This window comes from Echinops telfairi, unplaced genomic scaffold (assembly GCF_000313985.2).
Source record: "Echinops telfairi isolate 266 unplaced genomic scaffold, ASM31398v2 ScPeMD7_7467;HRSCAF=8505_0, whole genome shotgun sequence".
In the NCBI taxonomy this organism is placed as follows: Eukaryota; Metazoa; Chordata; class Mammalia; order Afrosoricida; family Tenrecidae; genus Echinops; species Echinops telfairi.
In genome coordinates, this window is record NW_022111367.1 from 8841119 (window position 1) to 8865794 (window position 24676).

The 24676-nt window shown below is 46.0% G+C and overlaps 1 protein-coding gene across 1 annotated transcript in view; it reads right to left on the reverse strand.

Annotated features, from left to right (window-relative positions):
- DOCK9 (dedicator of cytokinesis 9) overlaps window positions 1-24676 on the reverse strand; it is a 215185-nt gene that overhangs the window by 117093 nt on the left and 73416 nt on the right. The window contains exons 9-13 of the mRNA XM_045283765.1: window positions 23697-23764; window positions 6618-6692; window positions 5225-5365; window positions 4245-4448; window positions 3816-3938 (exon numbers count right to left, since the gene is read on the reverse strand). Of these exons, the coding sequence (XP_045139700.1) occupies window positions 3816-3938; window positions 4245-4448; window positions 5225-5365; window positions 6618-6692; window positions 23697-23764 (611 nt within the window). The remainder of the gene's footprint in view (window positions 1-3815; window positions 3939-4244; window positions 4449-5224; window positions 5366-6617; window positions 6693-23696; window positions 23765-24676) is intronic.

A 24676-nucleotide genomic window follows, 5' to 3' on the forward strand; every position in this document is an offset into this window, starting at 1 on the left:
CTTCGTGCACCTGGTGTGGTGCAGTGTACACAGCACCGTCTGGTTGCTCGGTAGTCTCTGGTGGGTCCTGACACGGTCCCAGGGAGGAACACAGGAAGAGGCAGTAGCTTCACCCTTTATCCACAGATGGGTCATCTGTGGCCGGTTAGGTAAAGCGATTTGTCTCCAGCACCCAGACTGGTTACCAGCCACGTGTCTCCAGCTCTCTGATTCCTAGGACCCTCCGGCACCTCAGTGGATCCAGGTATGACATATGTGTGACCGAGAAGGAAGAGACAAAGCTCTGAATCGACCCCATGGCCACAGGCTGGAACCTCAGGGCATCCATTCTTCCTGCTGCCCAGCTCCCCAGCCAAGGCATCCGGCCAGCCCTAAGATGACCGGCTTACAAAACTAAAAGTGGTGCAAACCACACTCACACGCCCCCCAAGTAGTGGACACTCCTTGGGAGATACAGCAAACATATGTCTTAAATGTTTCGTTTCCCTCGTCTACCTGAGGTTATATCCCCCTCTGCCACCATAACCCTGTCCTTCTGGACAAAACCAAGTGGCTGGGCATCACCAGCATTACTTAGCCAGACCATCTAAGTCCATAGCATCTCCTAGTCTCCAACGGCTCCTGTTGTTCTCACTGTTCATAGCTCAGCGCTTTCAATTCAGACGAATGAAGACAATGGAACTTTCCCCAAGCCTCGGCAGACATTTATGCAGACATCCACACATTTCCTCTCCCTGCTATCCCTGTCTCACTCCTGCTGCTCCTAGCAGGAGCCCGTGTGGCTCAGCGGGTTAAGCGTTGGACTGCTAATCACAAGGTTGGCAGTTCAAACTTAACATTAGCTCCACAGGGAAACATGAGGCTGGCTGCTGTGGGGAACACTTACCGCCTCTACTCTGTCCTGGTAGCTCGTTGCGAGTTGGAATTGACTTGACGGCAGTCGGACATCACTGTGTGATGCCCTCTGAAGAGTTTTTCTCTGTTCTTTTCCAATTGCAAGTTCCAAAAGGAAAGAGAAGCCCTACCCATAATGGAAAGTGAAAGTCAAGTGGGAGCGGGGCTGGGCTGGAGTGGAGCAGTGAGGAGGAAGCAAGTGTTTTGATCAAGCTTTAGAACCATTTGCTGCTAACATTCTGGGCAAGGCCCCAAAGTCACTTCAGCTCCGAATCAGAAGCACTCTCCACTCTGGTCGGCCTCTATGTCCCTCTAATTATTTCTACCTTTCCCCTCAGCAGTCAGCAGCAAAAGCTCTTAAACAAGCAAACAACCGCTCTCTGTGGCCTAGTCCACGATCTGGCTTCGGCGTCACCTCTTCTTCCACTACAAACACACCATGCTCCGCGCCAGCACGGGTCAATGCAGGGCACCGCACTGCTCCTCAGAAAAGAACATAGGGCTTCTACATGCCAATCTCAACCTGTCTTCTTTGGTTTGTTCGAACTGCTCACTGGAGCTTGGATGAAAGTTTATACGAAAGCTCGCTTTCCATGCAACAATCTGTGTGTTTTGACTCACGGCATCGGTGCAACCCCCTCCCCTCCGTGCCACGACGCTCTGCCCACTTGCCCCTGGGCTCCCCCTTCCCCCTTGTCCTTCTGCCCTGCCGCTTCCTGCCTTCTGAGCTTGGTTTTGGGGCCCAGGCTTCCTGTGGGTCTCCTCTGACTGTTCTGAGGTGCTCCTCCCCACCCCATTATTACTCAATTTGTAATAATAACTGTCTTTTGTTTGGCTGATCCCAGGTGGTGGAGTATGTCCCTCCTGATTATCAATACTCTGCTAGGGGTTCACGGAAGACACACAGCACTACTCCGCCCTTCTGATTATTGCTACAAGTTACAGGGAACATTTCTCACTTGGAGAATATTTCCCCTCATTCCAACATCATGACACACTTGTAAAATCATGCCTCTTAGCTTTAAAATACAACTATCTAAACTCACAAATAATATTAAGGATAAAGAGAATAAAAATAATATATAATGCACCAAACTATCATCCCAGAACCCAGACACCCAGCCAATGAGTGCAATGAACTCCATCTGAATAGAACATGTATCTCTTAATGGCAGATGGTCTACCATTAAGCTTGACCTTGCTTTGAACATTCTTTTAGGATATCCGCATGGACTGGTTAAACGAAGCATTTTATTTACACATTGGGACCACTTTTCATTAACTATCAGACACATAAAGTTAAATATCTGAATAAATACATGTATACTACATCCAATTTCCCTTTAACTTTTTTATGCATGAATAGTTCACATAAAGCCACTAAAACACCAATCTTTTTTCAAATTGCCTTTAATCTGCATAAAGCACGAGGCACTATAGACTCAATGGTAGGAACCTCACCTCCGAGTACATCCCATGCCCGGTCACCACATGGCTGTCAGCAGGGGCTGGGTGTTGCTATCATGAACAGGAAGTATCGGCAGAACCTCCGTTTGGGCATAGAGTTGCTGTGAGTCAGGGCCCACGCAGTGACCACAGACAGCAGCGTGAGATAAGCCAGCAGGCTAGCCCTTCACGAAAAACAGACTGATAACTGGTCGACCAAATGGAGGAACACGAAATAATTTCCCCAATTTGATTTTAAAGAAACACAAGACACTGGTGTTTCAATGGTTGAATTTTTATCCCCATGCTGAAGACCAAGGAGCCTTGTTGGTCTAGTGAATTATGTGCTGGGCTTCCAACCATAAAGTCAGCAGTTCGAAACCACTAGTCCTTCTGTGGGAGAAAGATGAGGCTTTCTGCATTGAGATAGTTTATTGTGCCAGCCTGGCTGATAAACACAGGTGGGATTGACTGAAGGCCAGAGAGATAAATGGCTTGGTGAGCCTTGCTTTTCTTGTCTCTCGCTCTGTGATCATTGGACCAGTGTGCGGCTGCCTTGCTTGTTCTGTGCCTCAATTTAAAGGCTACACTACCTGTGGGACGCCTAGCCTGTGGACTGTGTCGCTGTAAGTTGAGGTCCCTTTAAGACATCTCTGGAGCTGGGGACTGGCGGTTGGTGACCTGCCTTGTGATTGGCTGCTGTGCTGACATAGCCTAGCTCTCTCTACAAATAGAGGAAGATCTGGCATCAGACAGAGACTTGAAGGACTGCTAGTCTCTCAACTTTCTCTCACGGACGTGAGTTGCACTGAGCCATTTGTAGTGCTTTCTAATTAACTGTTTATTTCTTGTGTATTTATCTGTATATGATAGTATATTTATGTGTATACGATTTAAGATTGTATATTTATCTGTATATGATTTAACAGTTCATTTCTCGTTATATACCTAATTATCTTTATAAATAATATATTAAATTATCAGCAATTTGGTTTTATCCCTCTAGAGAACCCTGTCTAACACATGCATCCAAGCAGATGTACAGTCTTGGAACCCACAGGAGCAGCTCTGCTCTGTCCTATAGGGTCACAGTGAGTCAGAGTGACTTGAGGGTGGGGACCTTTTGTTTGCTTGCTTGTTTTTTGGTGCAGGGGACCCAGCGAGGATTCCCAGCCAGTAGGCCTCACGTAGAGGCACCATCCGTCAGCGGCGACCCGCGTGTCTCTATGGTAGCAAAAGGTTCCAGCAGAGCTTCCAGACCAAGACAAGCTAGGAAGAAAGGCCTGGGAATCTACTCTGCAAATCAGCCAGCCGAAACCCCATGGATCGCAAGAGACCCGTGTGAGCTGCCCCCGATCGTAGGTCTGGTCCAGGACCAGACAGCATCTGTTCTTCCTTATGTATGGGGCTCCCACGAGCCAGAGGCCGATGGCCACAACAACAACCACAACAGATGAGAAAAGCTGCACGCGTACCTTAGAAGAGTCCGAACTTTTCATGTAGGGCTCTGCGCAGTGGGTGATGCTTCCCTGGAGGACTTTCTCAATCCTGGCCACAAGGAATATATCGGGATGAGGACACGTGACTGAAAAGACCCCCTAAGAGACAGACGGCTTTCATCAGTGGGGAGAATTCACAACCACATTAACCAATCCCACGAGCAGGCACAGACCTATACGGTGACATAGTACAGGGACTCAGCAAACACCAGGAGCCAAATCGGTGACCAAAAGTTTATCATCTCTACAGTAGGGGGTCAGCTAGGAGAAAGTTTATGGAGTGATAGACACTTTAGTTAAAAAAACAAACAACAACCACCACAGTGCACGACCAAGCCCTGTTTGGGCATTCCCAAATACATTTAAGACCACTTAGAAGTACTGCCTGTGGGCTCGTGGCCTCACCTGCTTCGGGTACTGCATGGCAGCTTCCTGAAGGGTGTCCCGAAGGGCAGGCGAGCTCTGTCCGCTGCCATTCAGCAGGGCCGGGGGCGTGGTGGCCAGCATCTGCCTCACTGAGAAATGGTTCAGGTCCACGTGGAAGTCGGCAGAAATCTTCTGATTGCACTTCACGTCGAATAGGGATAGAGTGACAAAGAAAGGCTCTACCTGAACAACAACAACAAAAACCCCAGCGCGTTAATACTTGGTGAAGCTGTCTATCAGGGGAAGAGACGGCTGCTGCTCTCCAAGGAAAGCGAGCCCTAATGTGGATCACTGCTATGCAGGGCCTCGGAGGAGTCTGGTTCTCTGCCACACAGAGGGTTAGGCTACCATGGTAGGGCACAAAAGAACATGATATTGGCAGCAGAGGGGTAGGTGAAGGGAGACGCCGGGCAGTGTAATATAAGATATAATAATAATGTATAAATTATCAAGGGTGCCTGGGGGAGGGGGGCAGAGGAAGGGAGGGGGGGGAAAGGAAAATGAGCTGATTCCGGGAACCCAAGAGGCAAGCGAATTTTGGGAATGATGAGGGCAACAAATGTATAGATGTGCTCTACACAATTGATCTATGTATTGTGATGAATTGTATGAGCCCCAATAAATTGATTTAAACAAAAAAAAGAACATGATATTACTGTTGAAGTGCTTTGCTAGTCCCTGTATGCTCTTCAGATAGCAGACAGTGTTCTCTTCTGGTATCCAAGGTAACAACTGTCTCCCGAAACACTGAGCATCCACCCACCCTCCTTGTCCCCTCTCAACAACAGACTGGCCCCACAGACTAAGTACCCTGGTGAGTGATCGAACACTGCCATCTTTTTGACCCAAAGCTAGAACCTATGAGTGGGGACCCAGATAGGACAAGGCCACCTGGCATATCTGAAAACCTCTGACTATTAGGAAAATAGTAAGTATCTCATGGGTTAAAGGAAACTTACATTCGTTGTGGGTCCTTCTTCATTTTCAGCCACACAGCATTGCAGGTTGAAAGACAAATCATTGCATCTGACAAGAATTCGCTTTCCAAACTTCTCTTCGAATGGCTTCACATCTGGCTCGGCTAATGAATAGTCAAGCTTCTTGAAAAGAAAATGCAAACATAGACAAATGAGGTCCCCATTCAAACAAGCCCCTGCAAAGGTATCCCCGGAAATGGTCTCAAACTTGAGCAAAGTCATACAGACACCTTTATTTGCAACAGTGTTACTTCTAGCTACTTGGCAAACATGATATGGAGCTTAATATGTTGCTGCTAATTACAAGGTCAGCAGTTCACAACCACCAGGAGACAAAGATGAGGCTTTTTACTCCCATAAAGATTTACAGTCTTGGAAACCCACAGGGGCAGTTCTACCCTGATTTACAGGGTTGCTCTGAGTCGGAACTGACTGAAGGCAGTGAGTGTGGTTTTGCAGATTTTAGAACATGATGAAGAAATCTATTTTTAAAAAAAACCAAACAGAGAAAATGATTAAAGCTACAGGAGAAAAAGGCAGTTTGGGGAAAAAAAGACCAAAAAGGGAGAAAATACAGCGAAAACTTTGTCCTCTCCACGTAGCCGGGGCAGCTTTGGGCAACCCTTCAAGGGCTTGCACACAGGAGATGGGGTTGGTTGGGGCACTGATGTAGACTGAGGCACGGAATGGCTTGTGCTTGAGCTGGGAGTCTGGACTCCGCTCATGTCCCTGCCATCGAGCCGATGCTGACTCACAGTGACCCCATAGGACAGGTGAACTGCCCTGGTGAGTTTCCCTGACTGTAACTCGGTATGGGAGCAGAAAGCCTCGTCTTTTTCCTGGAGTCTGGACTAGTCCTCATGGTCCACTGGGCATATACATGTGTAGTTAGTTATGGTACACATGTGGTTACATGTCTGTCCTTTGTGCACCTGGGAAGGCTCAGAATATCTTTGGTGAATTTCTCTTGATTTTCAAGCACCTATTGACTATCATGTTATCAGAAGAGACCAGTCCCTGGAAAAGGACATCATGCTTGGAAAGGCAGGGAAGGACTGACTATGATGGGCTCCAACAGGATTGTGAGGCTGGCCCAAGGTTGGGCAGTACTTTGCTCTGCGAGACGCAGGGTCGATCTGAGTTGGAATGGACTCGGTGCCACGTAACAACAACAGCAGCGTTCACTAACAAATGCTACCAGTCATCGTGCTATGCTGAAAAGATTACAGGTCATTTTTACCTTCCCCTACATTTTCTACATTGCTGTTATACTGCTTATCGATCCAAAATAAACCAGCAAATACACAATAACCCTCTTAAAATGTTCTTCCTCCCACCCCCATACTGTAGTTAAATACTGAAAGACATCTCGTACCTGGGCATCAGGGTCTAAGTGAAACAGTGTGACTCTGCTCTCACTTTTCAGCTTGATTTCGGCTTCTCGGGTACTCTGGTAACAAGATCAATAAAAATCACATTAGAAAAATCCACTTTATCCAAAGGACCCACAAGTGCACCCCATTCTGAAGAGTCACATTCAAGCAACTCTGCCTCCTCTTAGGAGCCAACTGAGTGCCAACATGGACTAAGATGTGTGCGGTCCACAAAGGATGTGGCGGACAAGGAAATCAGACATAACCCTTGTCCTAATAAAGCTGCCAACCAATTGGAGAGCCATCAGGATATAAAGTGTAAGCAAGAGAGTCGTTAAGCATCAAAATGAAAGTTACGTAAAAACGGTTTCATAAAGCGATGGATAACAGGATGGGTTTTGAATAAAGGGGTTGCTGTTTAACCTGCACTCAGCAGGGTAACAGAAGGAAACACGGCCTGGTCCTATGCCTCTCATATCAGAGCTGTGTGTTTGAGATATTTATGGGCAGATACGGCATCAGTTCACCTCCCCGAGGGCCTTCTCGCTCTCTCTTTAAAGTAGTGTTATTGGCATATACTTCATACATCATACAATTTAATCGCTCAGTCATATTACGAAGATTTGTGCAATCATCACCACAATCAATTTCAGGACATTTGCTTCTTGTTCTCATGGCTGTTAACTGCCCATTTCCCCTCATCCTCCCTGCCATGCCCCTAGGCAATTATCAGTCCAGTTACTGTCGCTATGGATCCGCCAATCCTAGATTTCATACACAGGAAATCATATAAAATGCAATCAGGAACCAAACACACACACACACACACAAAACCCAGTAATAATGACTAGACCAAACATCGGAAAACCTCAATCAAAGAGAAGCAAAAAAAAAAAAAAAAAGAAAGAATTCTAAAATGGATTAAAAGGGAGATTAAGTGGTGAAGTACTACATTTTAACTTAACTCCATCTTCCATGATCAAGTCCACTTTGCTCTCGGTCTGGTAGCAAGGCTATTCACATTCCTAGATTATGCTCTGAGGGGATTCACTGGAGGCTTGATGCATGTAGGGACCCTGTAAATGGATGCTGGGCTTCCACTGTCATCATCCATAGCCCTCTGCAAACCAAGTGTCCAGCGTGTAAGCTCTGTTATCATTCCCTCCACTGATTTGGATTTTATTATTTACAATCCTTGAATCAAAGGCTGGTGTGCTTCTTCCACTCGGACTTAGTTGACACCTCACTTAGATGGCTGCTTGTTTGAAGACAAGCCTTTCAAGAGCCGAGGCGCTATTCCATCTGGTTTCTTTGCTCCACCCCACTTTGCTGTAGCACCCTATCTTCAGTGATCTCTTCATGAGGACGAACATCATATCGAGACCTTCTCTTTTGTGTTGAGCCTTCTTTAAGGATTGCTCCCTCTTAAAAACTTGTATGTTTGATCAACCTAGAACCCCTTCCCAGGGGGACCAATAACAGAAAAGTGGGGGAGGGGCAGTGGAGGATGATGTAAGATATGGAAAAAATAATCTATAACTTATCAAGGGTTCGTGAGGGAGGGCAGGTGGGGGAGGGCGGGCGAAGAAATAGGGAGCTGATATCAGGGGCTCAAGTTAAGAGGATGCTTTGAAAATGATGATGGTGGCATATGTGCAAATGTGCTTGACACACTGGAGGAATGTATGGATTGTGATAAGAGATGGAAGAGCCCCCAATAAAAGTATTTAAAACACACAAACAAAAACTAGTTTGCTCAAAGTAAGTTAAACAGAGTCTTGCCATCCAGATTCTAAGGAATATTCTGGATGTACTTCCAAGAGAGAGTTGTTCATTTATCTAGATATCCATGGTATAGTCAGTACTCTTCATGGACACCATTTCCCAAAGGCATAGATCCTTCTTAAATCTTCCTTTTTCATTGTCCAGTTTCACATGCGTATGAGGTGACTGAAAAAACCATGTCTTGTGTTAGGTGCACCTGGGTGTTCTGCAGCAAAGTGAACAGACTTAATGTGGCTATTTCACCCAGAGCCTTTGGAACTCCCACAGAATCACTGGGTGGGAGCATGCAAATAAGGTGTAGAGGACTCTAACTCTCGGGGATTGGTCGGTTTTGCCATTCTGCTGGGTATAAACTGGGCCATGTCAGAAGCAGAAACAGAAAATGCCATGACAGCAGAAGGAGGAGCCATGGCCACACAGGACTGCTGTGTGGAGAAGCATTGGCAACAGAGATCAGGAAGAAGTGGCAGCGGAGGCTGTGAGAGTAAAGCTGAGTGCCTTTGGGCAGGATCGGGTGCGGGTGCCTCTGGACATTTATCAGCATGAAAGGAGTTTTGTAACACTCGCTAGAGCAGAACAGAGGCCAAGGGGCTAATGGGAGGTATGGTTCAGAGGAGGGACTGCTACAGACAAAATGACTCAACCGTACCGTTAATGGTTTCTGATCATGACTTGTGACCGGTTAACTTTCCTAAAACACTTCCATAATTGTAAGACTTGTCTGTGAGCATTGTGCAGTCATTGCCACAGATTCGGGAATCCGAAGAAAAGTAGAGTGCTGTGGGAGGAAGGCTGGTGTCAGAAAAGAGTCAAGAAAGATGGCGGAGAGATGCATGTCTGACCTCTGCCTCGGGCTGGTGTGGAGTTGGTTTCTCCTTCCCCCTTACGTAGTCAGAGGAGGTTATATGTGGCCCCCACACCAGTTTTACATGTTCTAACGGACATCTTTGTTTTTTAGGACTTTAAAGAGGTGTTTTGCAGAAGCAGAAAAGCATGAACATTGTAGGATCAACGAAAGGATGCAATGCACAGCATGAGCAAAGGCACTGAGGCTAGCACAGATTCCTGGGGACAGGAAGATTTACAGTCCTGTCTAGGTGGAAGATATAAGCAACAGAATAAAGAGCAATAACGTGTGTCCGCCGCGCGCTGGTGGAGGGGGGAAGAAGTGTAGGAAAAGCAATGACATATCTTAGAAGGACTGTATGTGGTATAAATGGTCAAGTGCTTGAATACCAACTGCAAGGTTGGCAGCTTGAACCCACCCAGATACACCTCAGAAGAAAGGGTGGCGACCGGCGAGGTCCCACCCTAGAACCCACTCTCTATCATTCTGCTCTGCAATGCGGGGCCATCGTGGGTCTGGGTAGGTTAGGTTTGGATAGAGGGGCATTACTGAGTCATTCAAGAAGAGTGTACTGAGAGTGTATTACGCTGCAGGCACTGGGAGACAAGCATGAATGGAACAGTGTCCCTGCTTCCAAGGAGCACCTGCTGCAGAGACAGGACAATACGAAGGGCAAAGGGAAGCGTAAGGTACAGGGGAGCTCACCTAGACTGGAGGTGAGAGCGGGGAAGGGCGTCTCAGAGGAAGGCTAGGCCACAGGGCTATTTGATCAAGAAAGAAGGGTATTCTATGAGGAGGGAAGAGCAGGTTAAACAGGTGCAAGCTGCATGTGAGCAATGACCAAGTCATTCACGACAACTGAATGGTTGAGCCAAAGAAAGGAAGAAATGAAAACACAGTCGTAATTTACATTCTGAGGACTAGGGAATCCAATTCAGAACTTTTTCTTTTTAAACTGTGCATGACGCACTGGAAGCACTCACGTGTCTACAGCAGGAAGACAGCTACTCGGCCAACTGCCTGGAAGAGACGCATATTTATACCCATTCCAAAGAAGGGAAAGCCAACAGAATGCTCAAATCATAGAACAATATCATTGCTAGCACATGCAAATACCAGTTGCAGCAGCACATTGACAGGGAGCTGCCAGAAGTTCAGGCCAGTTTCAGAAGAGGACGTGGAACAAGGGCTATCACTGCTGATGTCAGAAGGATCTTGGTTCAAAGAAGAGAATACCAGACAGGCATTTACTTCTGTCTAATTGACTATGGCAAGGCATTCGACTGTGTGGACCATAACATACCATGGACAACTTGAGAAGAATGGGAATTCCACAACACTTCGAGGTACTCGTGCAGAACTTGTACAAAGATCAAGAGAGAGTTGTGCAAACAGAACAACGGAATACATGGTGTAAAATCAGGAAAGCTGTTCATCTGGGTGCTGAGCAACTGGTCAGAGAAGCTGGTTTCTGTGAAGAGGAATGTGGCATCCGGATTGAAGGAAGGCTCACTAACAACCTGCGACATGCAGATCACGCAACCTAACTTGCTGAGAATTGAAGACTTGAAGCATTTGCTGATAAAGTTCAAGGATTGTAGCCATCAGAATAGATTAGGACTCAATGTAAAGAAGACCAAAATCCTGACACCGAGGCCAATAGGTAGCATCATGAAGCATGGAGAAAAGATGGAAGCTGTCAAGGATTTTGTCTTCCTTGCACCCACAATTAATGCTCAAGGAAGCATCAGTCAAGAGACCACAAGACGATCTCCATTTAAATCAGCTGCATAACCTCTTTAGATAATTGAAAAGCAAGCATACGACGCTGAGGACTAAGGTGAGTCTGACCCAAACAAATATCTTGTCGATCGCCTCACATACATGTGAAAGTTGGACATTGAATAAGGAAGACGGAAGAAGAATCCATGCATTTGGGTTATGGTGCTAGCAAAGAAGACTGAAGATACTATGGACTGCCAAAAGGACCAACACAGTTGTCTTGGAAGAAGTAAGGCTAGCGTGCTCCTTAGAGGTAAGGATGGCAATTCTTCGTCTTCCATGTTTTGGACATGTTGTCAGAAGAGAACAGTTCCTGGAGAAGGCCATCATGTTTGGTAAAGTAAAGGGACGGCGAAAAACAGGACGGCCCTCACGGAGATGGGCTGCCACCGCGTGCTCAAGCCCGGGGTCAGATGTGGGTGTGGGGGAGGGCTGGGCAGTGTTTAGTGCTGTTGGCACAGGGTAGCTGTGGGTCAGAACAAACTCGGCACCTAACAACAACCACAACACCCACACCAACAAGGGGATGAAATCACCAGACCTGCATTTTAGAAGCATCACTTGAGAATCAGTCAGGCAGTGGAATAAAGAAATGGCGAGGCGAGGAGGCTGTTGCAGTAAGCCAGGAGAGATCAGGAGGGACTGAACTGCTCTGAGTAGAATCCATGGGCCTGGAGAAGGAGGGGAACCTTTGCCATCAAGCTCATTCCAAGTCACGGCAGCTCCGTGAGTGACAGAGTAGACTTGGTCCATAGCGATTTCTTGGCTGTATTCTTCACGCAATCAGGCTGCCAGGCCTTTCTCCCATGGCGCCCACGTTTAGGTTGGTTGTGGTTAGGTGCGGTAGAGTCAGTTCTGATTCAGTAGAAGTCAAGCATAAACGGCACTAAGGAGATGGTAAGACCCAAACAAACCCAACCATATTTCTAGTTTGGGTAACCTGCTGCATGGTGCCTCCATTAACTGAGATAAACTATTAGGGGAGAAGAGCAGGTTTGTGGAGAAGATGCTCAACCACGTAGAGCCAGCCCATTATTCGTGGGACTTCCAAGTCCAGTTCTCTAGTCAACAGTTGGATAGACGGGACTTGGGCACCAGGTAGACACAAAAGCTGGGACTGCAAACTTGGGAGGTACTAGCAGGGAAGGGAGACTTTTCAATTCTGTCTTGGGAGTGGAAGGGTTCCCATTGAGGAAAGTATGAACAGTGAGAAAAGTATAAGGACAGAGCCCCCTGCTCCACCAACATGGAAAGGATGGACAGAAGAAGGTAAGGGGAAAAGGAGGAGGGGAAAGACATGGTGGCAGGCACAGGGGCTAAAGATCTAGGCTTCGCAATAGAACGAGAGAGTAGAAAAAGAAACGCTTCTAAGACATTCACAATATAGAAAAGCACCTCATTATTTCTCATGCCTGGTGCCTCTAAATCCATCTCATGCTCTTCTTGTAGTTAAAGCTCCCCGTTATGCTCAGCCTCCGTTGCTCCATCAAGCGACGCAGAAGAGAATCTCTGCTCTCATCTGCTCGTGCCCTGATGACCACAAGTCACATCTCTGCACTCGATGGGGCAGTGACAGCCACAAGAGATCAAGTGGGACAGGTGCCTTGTCTCCCCTGTTGGTGACTGATGAGGTCTATTAATGGATGTCTAACCATCGCTAATGAGAAATTAAACTTCTTCGTTTTCTCCGCCAGGTAGTTTAGCTGTTCTAGTAACTTTATAGCAACAATTAAATTCTAGAATGGCTCTATCTAAGCCCTGCCTGTGCAGGAACAGAATGGTAATGAAGAAGCTTGGTCCCGCTCTGGCTCAGCCTCTAGCTAGTGGAGTTCAGTTGGGCATGCCACTTGACTTCCCTGGTGCCCATTTCCATTTCTAAATGAAAATGTCCAAGAGATGATGGCTCAAGTTTCTTGTCACTTGGCAGTATCTTGGTAAAAATCTAGGGGATGCTGAAAGTTAGAGGGATGAAGTGATACTCCTACAAATTATTTGCTCCTGTTTATAGGGTCAAACACATGGTTATGGTAGGCTCTGATTGATTGAGTTCTGTCTCCCCAAAATTTTATACTGAATTCTAGCATCTGGGGACATGATCTTGTTTGGGGAAATAAGGTTTTTCTTTGCAGATATCATCAGTTAAGGAAGCCATTCAAGAGTAGGGTGGGTCCTAATCCCAATCATTTCTGAATGTGGTTTGTAAGGGGGCAGACACGGAAGCAGAGTCCTACTCGGGGAAGACAGCTCGTAAGGATCTACCTATAAACCAAGGAGTGGCAAGAAACTGACAAACTCAGGGGGCTGCCAGAGGCTGACAGAGCCAAGCAGGAATGTTGTGCTAGAGCTCAGAGAGAAGCACCCTGGAGTCAGACCACTGGCCTCCAGAACTGAGAGGGAGAAAAAAGTCGGTTCTTCACAGCCCCCACTTGTGGTATTTCTGGAAATGGCAGTGCCAGGAAACTCCGGCAAAAGCTCTTTCATCCTGGGAAATAGGACCACTTAAAAAAAACTTTTTTAATTACAAGATCATTTTATTGGGGGCTCCTACAGCTCTTAAAACCACCCGTACGTCAATTGTATCCCATGTATTTGTACATATTTGTACATACGTTGCCAAAATTATTTTCTAGACATTTACTTTCTATTGAGCCCTTGGTAGTAGCTCATTTTTCCTTCCCTCCCCCACCTTCATGACCCCTTGATAAATTATAAATTATTATTATTTTCATGTCTTACACCAACTGCTGTATCCCTTCCCCCACGTTTTCATGGCTTGCCCCCTGGAGGGGGGATGGTGGTGGTGTTTATGTGTCAATTATTGTGATTGGTTCCCCCTTCCTCCCCATTTCCCCCTTACCCTTTTGGTATCAATACTTCCATTCCTGTTCCTGGATTCCATGTGTCGTGGGCTCTTCTCTCTTATCTGTACCTGTGCACATGTTACAGTCTAGCCCACAGTAAAAGGCAGTACTGGGGTCATGATAGTGGGGGGTGAGGAAGCCTCAAGGAAGCAGAGACATACTGTGTGTTTTATCGGTGCTTTACTGCACCCTGGTTGACTCATCCCTTCCTTGTGACCATTCTGTGAGGGGATGTCCCATTGTCTACAGATGGGTTTGGGGTCTCTGCTCCAACTCCCAACATGCTCCGACTCCCATCATTCTCAACAATATGGTTTTTTTTTTTGTTCGCTTGTTTGTTGTGGGTCTTCCGATGCCTGTTACACGGTCCCAATGACATCTCGTGATCACACTGGCTGGTGTGCTTCTTCCATGAGGGCTTTGTGCTTCTTCCATATGGGCTTTGTTGCTGCAAGATGACCAACTGTTTATCTTCAAGCCTTTAAGACCCCAGATGCTATACCTTTTGATAGCCGGGCTCCATCAGCTTTCTTCACCACATTTGCTTGTGCACCCACTTTGTCTTCAGTGATTGTCCTAGGATGGTGATCATCACAGAATTCCAGTTTGTTAGAACAAAATGTTCTTCTTGCATTGAGGGAGGGCATAAGCAGAGGCCCGAGGTCTGTCCACTACCTCAGTGTATTGCCATATCACTATATGTACCTAGGATGTTGGAGCAACAGTATCTAGCTGAGAGGACCTGCTAAGAGGCACAGTAGGGCAAATGTGATGGTGGGGTAGGAGGAGGTGACAGGAAACAGAGGAACGATCTAGGAAGCAAAGCTATGGATAGAGGTATAAGCATAGGTGTGTACATAAGTAAATACATTAATTCACAAAAATAGAGATGTTGGGACCACTTCTTTGCTTAATTGCTTCTAACCTGCCCTAGTTTTTCACATTCCAAGAGCAAGTAGGAAAAGATGAGCCGTTCTGTACACACATGGCTGTGGACAGCATTCATGAGCACAAAAGGGTCCCTGGTGGCACACTGTCTAGAGCACTAGAGTGCTAACAAGACTCGACAGCTTCTTTGTGGGAGAAAAGGCTTGCTGGTCTACCCCCATCAAGACCTCAGCCTCGGGAGCCCTGTGGAGCAGTCCTGTTCCGGGATCAGTGGGGGTCATCACGGACTGGATGGCACACACCACCACCACCACGAGACCTGTAATATGCACTTCCACAAACTGAAAGTCCACAAATACAACATAGCAAAACAAACAACCCATCACCTCTGACCCAATGTGGTCAGGCGCTTCTCAAAGCGGCAGAAGACCTCTGCTTTTAAAATAACCCCAGTGCGCAGGGAGGAAGAGGCACTGTGGCTGGCACACTCCCACTCCCACAGTCCGTCTACAGCATCGGTCAGTGCGGAGAGAAGGGAAAGGAAACAGAGGCGGAAAATGAACAATGGCAGAGCCACACTCTCTAGAGGTCTGGACACTTCTCAGAACTCCCAACAAGGGAAGGAGTCTTCACAAACAGGCGTAGGGAACCTTGTCTCTGCTACGAGCCCTTTGGATATTTATAACATCATCCACAGGATATACAAAACGGCCAACTTAAGAAGTCCCCTGTTAAATTGAGTCACACACTTAGTCAACTCACCTCTACTGCAATGGCTGGAGCTGCTTCCCTTTGGTACGTTGCGTGTGATGTTAGCAGATATCGATGAGTCTGTGGGTTGGACTTCCCCAGCCCTGAGCTCAAATAAAGCTTATCCACTCCCTTGCAGCTCTCAGTCTAATCTCAGATGGCACGCCCTGAGCATGCGTTCTCCTTTTCTTAAGAAACAATGACAGGCCAACCATTCGAGAGATTCCGGAAAGAGAGGTGTTTCCTTTATGCACCTGCTGGGCCTTAAACGTTTGTTTGCGAGCAGACAAAATTATTACATGCTTAAGACTTGAGCTAACAAACTCTTATTGTGAGGACAAATTATCAGAAGAGAAAAAAATCTCTGTTGACTATATTGGATCCTGAAAACAGAGTTGGTTGGAAGATGAAGATTTAGCAAAATCCATTGGGGCCAACTAACGTATTTTTAAAAGAGTTCATATGAATTATTTCCACACCGTCCAAGATCTCCGACTCCCCAGCATCATTACCTCATCCCTTATGTTCCAAAACTATAATAAGGCATCATAGAATAAGGAGGCCCAGAAATGGAACGTCAGCTGAGCGCCAAATGCAATCCTCACCAGTTGCTTGGCATCACAGTGCAATGACATAATTTCTGGGTTGAGAAATGGAGAGTAGGCCATTTAGAGAATTGGAAAAGGCATCTGCAAAAACTAATCAGAGAAAAGCGGGACTAACTGGCGTGTAACCGGGGTGTGACCCTGACCATGTTATGCCTGGGCTTTCTAGGCACAGAAGCCAATGAACTAACTTGAACAGCTGTTTGTAAACCTAGTTTTAAATTATGTTTATAAAACGATGTACTCTTGATACTATAAATCCTGCTATATTTGTAACAAAAAAATGTTTGTATCACATTAGACAATAGGAGGAAAAGAACAGGTTTCAGGGTAAATACAGCAATGTTCCCTCCTACGAAAGCAATAAAAATGTCCAGTACTCTCTGTACAAACATGAGTTCCAGAACATCATAGACTGCTTTGACAACCGAAGCCCGCATCACTCATACCATACAGGGCCACTCCAGAATATTGCAGCGTGACACATCAGTTATGTCTGTACTCCAACAACTTCCTGCCGATCACTTCCTGTTTGGTGAGGTCTCGCTCACAGTGGAGAACAAAAAGCAGGGAAACAGGATGAGTGGGGAAGAAAGAGGAGTGGACCAGAGGGGAGATGCTCACTAAATTACATCCTCAGCTACCTTCTGCCTTCTGCCATTGTCCTAGCTCTTTTCTCTGAAGTTCGTCCTTTACCGTGACCCATCCTCCGAGCCCTGGCATTTTCTTAGTTTTATTTCCTCCCTGCTCAGAGGTGGGCTCCTTGCTCTCTGTTGCTTCAGTCTCTAAGTCTGGAACTAGATTTCTATTCCCTCTGAAATGGGACGATCCATGGTCAGTCAACCCCGCTCTCAGTCAACAAATGACTCCCATCTCAGATATGCTAGTGGACAAGGGTAACACAGCCCAAGCCATGCTGTTCCTTGGGGTGGGGGTGGGAGGGTAGAGGGGGTGAAAGGGCAGGGGGGCAGCATAGGTGTCCGGTTACCCAAGCCTCTCACACTGCTCACCAAAGAGCACAACGGCACGTCATCACAACGAATCACCAACAGACAGCCGCTCCCTACAAATGGATGACAGCACACTGGGAAATGACATCTAGATTTTTATATTCTTTTTCCCTTTGAAAGATTACCTTTGGTATTTTTCTGCCTTCCTTCTTAAAGGTACTTTTAAAACACCAAAGCTAAGGGGAGAATGAAAGTCCCCTCGAATATTATATTCTTTCAAACTCTTATTTATGAGCCATAATAAGCCACTGGTTTCTTACCACAACCCACTCAGTTATCGAATTGCTATTTTTCATTATTAAGGCCATTGTACTTTGATTCCATTTAGTGTTTGGTTTTTTGTTTTTCCCTAAACATGAGTCATATGACGTTGAGCTAAAGAAGCCAGACAGTAAGAGGACACACAGAGCCATCCCTCTCACAGAAGGTGTGGGGCAGCCACCACTGCTCTGCCAATTGGCTCTGCTGCTGTGGTGTTAGAAGCTATGCCACAGGGATTGCAAATACCACCAGGGTCGCTCAGGGTAGACAGATCGTAAAACGGACTAAGAAGAAGGAATAGGCGCTTCTAAGGGATGGGTTGCTGAAAGCTTATGAACAGCAGTGGAACACTGTCCGCCAGAGTGCTGCAAGGTGAGGTCCTCAGGGGGGAGGACATTCAAAATACAACATGGGCAGAGCTGTAGCCTCAAGATTGAGCCAACTGTCATGATGTGGACGGAGTAATGCATTTAGGACCTCCATCTGCTGATGGGGCACAATTCGGGTGGAGGAGAAACCACTGCAAACATCTCTTAATAATCAGAACATGGGCTGTACAAAGTCTGAATACTGGAAAATTGCAAGTCATCAAAGCTGAAATGGAACACGTACAGATTGAGATCCTAGGCATTGGTGAGCTGAAAAGGATGAGTCTTGGGCATGCTACGTCAGATAATGATAGGGTTTACTATGCCAGGAATGACAAATTCAAGAGAAATGGTGTCACACTCATAGTCAGAAAGAACATTTCAAGATCTATCTTGAAGTACAAGACTGTATGTGATAGAATAATGTCTACATGTCAATAAGGAAGCCCAATTAATACAACAATTATTCAAACTTCCACTCCTCTCAGTTCGCTGGCACTGAGTCACTTCCAACTCAGAGGACAAAGTAGAACTGCCCTGTAGCCTTCCAGGACGGCCGATAGTTCCAGGAGTAGAAAGCCTCATCTTTCCCCCGTGGCGTGGTTGATGGTCTCCGACTGCTGACCTTCTGGTGAGCAGCCCAACGTGTAATCCGTTGTACCACTGGGGCTCAAACTTACACAGCAACCACTAGTCCCCGAGATGAAGACATTTAAGTTTCTCCCCAATTTCTACAGCCCCCAACGGATCAAACATGTGATCAAGATGCACTGATAATCACCGATGACAGGAATGCAAAAGTTGGAAACAGAAAGCATCAGTCGTTGAAAAATATGGCCGTGGTGATTGAAATAAGGCCAGAGATCAAATGGTGAAATGTTACAAGACCAACAACCGAACCACTGGAAATGCCTTTTTACAACAACATAAATGGTGACTACACACATGGACCTTGCCAGGTGGACTACACAGGAATTAACTCAACTTACGTGTGGAGAAATACGATAAAGAGAAAGAGAAGCCCAGTCACATCAGTCAGAACAAGGCCAGGGCCCAACTGCAGAACAGACTACCAATTGATCATATGCAAGTCCAAGTTGAAGCTGAAGAAAACGAGTCAACGTGTGACCTGAAGAATATTCCACCTGACCTTAGGTTTGGACATTGAACACTAACGACTGACCCAGACAAGCTGTGGGATAACATCATTCATAATAAAACCAAAAGGTCATTAAAAACACAGGAGAGAAAGGACCATGATAGTTAGGCGTTTTGTGCCAACGAGTTACCCGTAAGAAGATATGGGTAGAGTTTAGCTTGTCAATCACTTTGCAGCTTGATGACCTCATTTGCAGGTGCCACTGAGAAAAATGGCTCTTTGGAGGCAGGGTTCTCTCTCTCTCTCTGTGTGTGTGTCTCTCTTTGCCTTCACCTTCCTGTTAAAGACCCTGTGTCAGCCCTAGAGATGCATCCACCACCATTGGATCCAGAAGACTTTGCACTTCCCAGCCGGTGACCTTCCTGCATTCTGCATCATTACATTGCATGTAGCTACATGAGTCTGAAGAGGGATGTATGGACTTGTAACAGGCTTAAAGACTCTTATAGGACTTATGGACTTGATCTGGATTGGGCTGGGGTGTTTTCCTGATATATAACTACTTCTTGATATACAGCTCTCTCTTACACGAGTGTCACCTAGTTTGTTCTCTAGACAACCCAGACTAACATAGAGACCAAAATAGATGTCAGAAGAGACAGAAACTTGCTCTTGAATGTAGAGAGGCTGAAGTGAAAGGAAGAAATGATGAAGTGCAAGAGCTGAACAGCAGCTCTAGAAGAAAAAACAAAGTGTTATAATGGAATGTGTAAAAACTGGGGCTAGAAAACAGAGGGAAGAATGCACTCCGCATCGCATTAGCTGAAAGATCTAAGGAAACGCAAGTCTGGAGTTAAAATCTTGCAGGGCTCTATGGGCAAGACACTGAAAGATGTGGGGGGCATCAAAAGAAGACGAGCGAAAACAGAGTCAATGTACCAAAAAGAACTGTTTGACAGCCAACCATGTGAGGACGAAGCAGAGGACCAGGAACCAACAGCGCTGAAAGAAGAAATCTGAACTTCATTAAAGGCACTGGTGAAAACAATATTCCAGAAATTGACAGAATGTCAACTGTGATGTTTCAGAAAATGAAAGCAATGCTGGAAGTGCCCACTCATCTCTGTCAAGGACTTTGGAAGACAGCTACCTGGCCAGCTGACTGAAGGGACCCGCATTTCCGCATTCCAAAGAGAGGCAGCCAAACTGAATGTGGAAATTATGAAACAATGTCATTCATATCACACACGTTAAAATGTTGCTGAAGATGGAAAAAAATAATCGAGGAAGTACATCAACAGAGAATTACAAGAAACTCGTGCCAGATTCGGACGAGAGTCTAGAACAAGCGATGTCATTGCTGATGATAGATGGATCTTGGCTGAAAGCAGAGAATACCAGAAAGATGTTTACCTATGTTTTATTGACTACGCAAAGGCATTCCATTGTGTTTTTATTTTATAGCGGCGCCATTGAGTAGATTCCAACTCAGCAATTCTGTGAACAACAGAACTACACACTGGCCCGTCATGTTCCACCCTCACAATTGCTATACTTGAGCCCCGTTGCAGCCCTCGTGTCAGTCCATCGCACCGAGGGCTTTCCCCTTTTCACTGACCATCCACTTTGCCACGCATGCTATCCAAGTACGGTGGAATTGGGATCCTGGTAGTGGGGGGGAGAAAGCATCAAGAACTAGAGCAAGTTGCATGTTTCATCATTGCTACATTGCACCCTGGCTGGCTCATCTCCTCCCTGCGACCCTTCTGTAAGGGGACGTCCAGTTGCCTACAGATGGGCTTTGGATCTCCACTGGGCACTGCCCCCTCATTCACAATGATATGATTTTTTGTTCTTTGATGCCTGGTACCTGATCCCATCGACTTCTCATGATCACACTGGCTGGTGTGTTTCTTCCATGTGGGCTTTGTTGCTTCTGAGCTAGATGGCTGCTTGTTTATCTTCAAGCCTTTAAGACCTCAGATGCTGTATCTTTTGATAGCCGTCACTATAGCTTTCTTCACATTTGCTTATGCACCCATCTGTCTTCAGAGATCTTGTCGGGAAGGTAAGCATCACGGAATGCCAGTTTAATAGAATAAAGTGACTTCAGCTTCTTTTTAAAGCATCTTCCCAAATTCCATTCTTTTCTTCTTTTGCAAATCCACCCAGAGATAACCACTTTAAAAGTTTTCTGAAATGAGGAGCTGATGCCAGGGGCTTACATGGAGAGAAAATGTTGTGAGAATGATGGGGGTAACAAATGTACAAATGTGCTTTATACAATTGATGTAGGTATGGATTGTGATGAGTTGTATGAGCCCCCAATAAATTGATTTTTTTTTAAAGTTTTCTGGAATTACTTCCATTTTACTTACCGATCTTTACTAATATATCTAACAATATATATATTGACCAACAATCTATATATATATCGTGGTGTTTTGTATGTTTGAGAAGTGCTATATACAATGCGAACATAATGCATGATTCTGTATTTGCTTGTTTTGCTGGTTGACCCTTTTGAGACTCATCGGAGTTCACATACGGATCTAGCTCATCCTGTGGTTGCGTTCCATGCACATTTCATTGCAGCCATTCTATGGCTTCCACGACAAGCACTGCTCCCAGGATGCTCCTGTCGCCTGTGTCTCGCAGGCACGAACGAGTCCTTCTTCAGTGAAAAAAGTCTTTGTCTTCTCTCTAGCCCTTTATATTCTTACTCCATTATTGCCTTGCTATTCTTTTTTTTTTGAGACCGCAGTGAAATAATGACCCTAAACACCCACGCCTTAAACACTGTAATAGAAACATAGTTTATCTATAGACAATTATAAATAGACCAACATTCAACATAGACCTCTGTCTTGTGACAAGTTGGCTGTTTTAAATATAAATCTCCCTCTCAGGCTGGGAATTCAGAGCATTGTTTCTTGTTAGGATCTCGCTGCTTCCTCAGAGTCTTTTTAGCACCTGCCTATTAAAGCTAATTTTGGCACCACCATCGCAACCTCTCCATTGGCTGGGAAGAGTTTTGGTCTGCGTGTTTATGCAGTCAGTGGTATGAACTTGGGTGGATTACTTTTTGCGTTGAGATGTGCTTTGTTTGTTTCTGGATATTTTAGGCTTCATAGCTTCTGCGAGAACATTCTTCTTGCTTTGTTTTTGTTTGTGGAAGCACATAAATTTTGTGCTCCCATTAAGAAGTGAAAAAGTTAAGTTTCCCCAAGTAGTGAGGAAAGAACTAGAGGAAAGTTTGATGGTTCATCGTTGCTGTCCTGCACCCTGACTGGCTCGTTTCCTCCCGGCGGCCCTTCCGAAAGGGGTGTCCAGCTGCTCACAGATGGCCTTTGGGTCCCCACTCTGAGGTGAAGTTTTAAAACAGGCCTATATAACTCAGAGACAGAGTCATTTTCATCTTGTGGTTTACAGCCAAGCTAGATGCATTCAGTTTAGTTGCTGAAATCCATTTAACTGGCTCCAGTCCCCTTGTTTTTTAGTGCTTTCTCCACCTCCCCACCCCCACTATCATGATCTCAATTCTACCTTACGAATCCGGCTAGACCAGAGAATGTGCATTGGGACAGATAAGAACTGGAAACACAGGGAATCCAGGACAGATGAACCTCTCGGGACCAATAATGAGAGTAGTGATACAGGGAAGGTGGGGTGAAAAGGGAGCAAATAATCACTAAGATCTACAGATAACCCCCTCCCTGGGGGACGGACAACAGAAAAGCAGGTGAAGGAAGATGTCAGACGGTATAAGACATGACAAAATAATAATAAGGGTTCCTGAGGGAAGGGGGGCGGGGAGGAAGGGGATAAATGAGGAGCTGATACCAAGGGTTCAAGTAGAAAGCAAATGTTTTGAGAATGATGATGGCAACAAATGTACAAATTTGCTTGACGCAATGGATGGATGTATGGATTGTGATAAGAGTTGTACGAGCCCCCAATAAAATGATTTTTAAAATTAAATAAATTAAAAGAAAGAAGTTCAAGTACAATCTTTTTTAAGGAAAAAAGGGAAGGAAGTCAATACAACAACAGATGTAGAATATGGGTAGTTGTTTTTCTTTGTGCTTTTCAGTAACACATTTCTCAAAATTCTAAAAAATAGGTGTAACGTTTTTTTTCATTGAAACTAACCCAGAAAGCAAGATTGTCAGAGAAGCCTCTGTCAGTCACATTTCATATGAGACAGGCAGTCCCTCTTTGGCTTAATGACAACATTATCACAATCCATCCTCTTGGGGATCTTACCTGTTCATGTGAATGAGCAGGAACATATACGTCAACAGGGTAACAACCATGTTCCTATGGTCACACTTTATCTCTGTATTTTGGCTCTTTCTTTAAATGTTATGACAGAGTTTCAAAATTTCAGAGGGGGCGGTAGCCACTTAAAGAATTCATAAAAAGACAATACTGCATGTATTTCCTGGAATACACCCTGAACTTTGAGGGATCTCAGGGTCACCTCATAATCAGGTCAGGAAAGAAAATAAATGATAAGCATGGTTATTGATGATTTACTACAGAATATAGTAAAACCTGCAGAAGCCAGGACCCGTGTGGGTTGGAGAAGAAGAATGCACTATCTTCCAGTCACAGGAGGGACAGTGAAGTGTGAGGAGTGTGCCGCCCGGGGGAGGAAACGTGTGGGATCTAGACGGAATACCAGGCGGTCTTGTCGAGTCCTGGCTGTGCCAAGCCTCACTGTGACTGAGAATAATTCCCAGAGTCCATTCTGCACAGATCCATGAAACAGGAACAGCGCAAGATCAATCAATGAAGAGCAGACCGTGGAAGGTGGCGTTACCTTGGCAAGTTCAGGCAGGTAACTGTCTAAGCCGGATCCGGGACCTTCCAATTTGCTTTGTTCGTCATCTAAAATGGTAAAACAGAGGAGCTGAATCACTCGTTACAGGACGCATTCAGAGCAGGGAGCTAAGGGCTTTTCATCCCCACACGAAGGCGCGGTTTTCAACCCTGGGCGCCCATCAGAAACACCGGGGCGCTTTTAAAAGCTGCAGACAGCAAGGCCTGGTGGTGACCGGCACGGGCCGGACACCGTCTACTCGGAGCTGAAGCGGCTCTTGTTCGGTGCAGTTGAATCGATGCTGACTCAGAGGTCCCACGGGACAGAGCAGGACAGCCCCATGGCATTCCCTGGGCCAAAATCTCTCAGGGAACAGGTCGCCACGTCTTTCTCGCGTGGAGCCACAGGGCTGTTGCGAAGTGCCAGCACTGGGGTTAGCAGCTGGATGTTTAACACCAGGGCGCTACCAACCAAAGCAAACCAAACGAAATCCATGGCCGATTCCGACTCACAGAGAGGGAGCTGCCCCAGTGTTTCCAAAGCTGTACTCTTATGGAAACACCGACACAAGGGTTAGTGGGTCGGTTCAAACGGCTGAGTGCTTGACCATGTTGACACCGGGGCTTCTTCGCTGGAATGGATGGTAGCTCTAAAGGAGCCCTGGTGGCACAGTGGTTACCCTTTGGACAGTGATCTGCAAGGTCAGCAGTTCAAACTACCAGTCAGCTCCTCGGGAGAAAGATGGGGCTTTCCAGGCCCTTAAAAAGTTACAGTCTCGGAGACCCACAGACCCTGCCCTATAGGGTCGCAATGAGTCAGCACTGACTTGATGGCAGCGAATTTTTAAAATATGCAAGCTGTAAGCAACTCCCAAGAAAAAACCTTGGCCACACCCCTCAGGCCTGCTGAAAGTCAGACTTGCCCAGGCCACACCCCTCAGGCCTGCTGAAAGTCAGACTTGCCCAGGCCACACCCCTCAG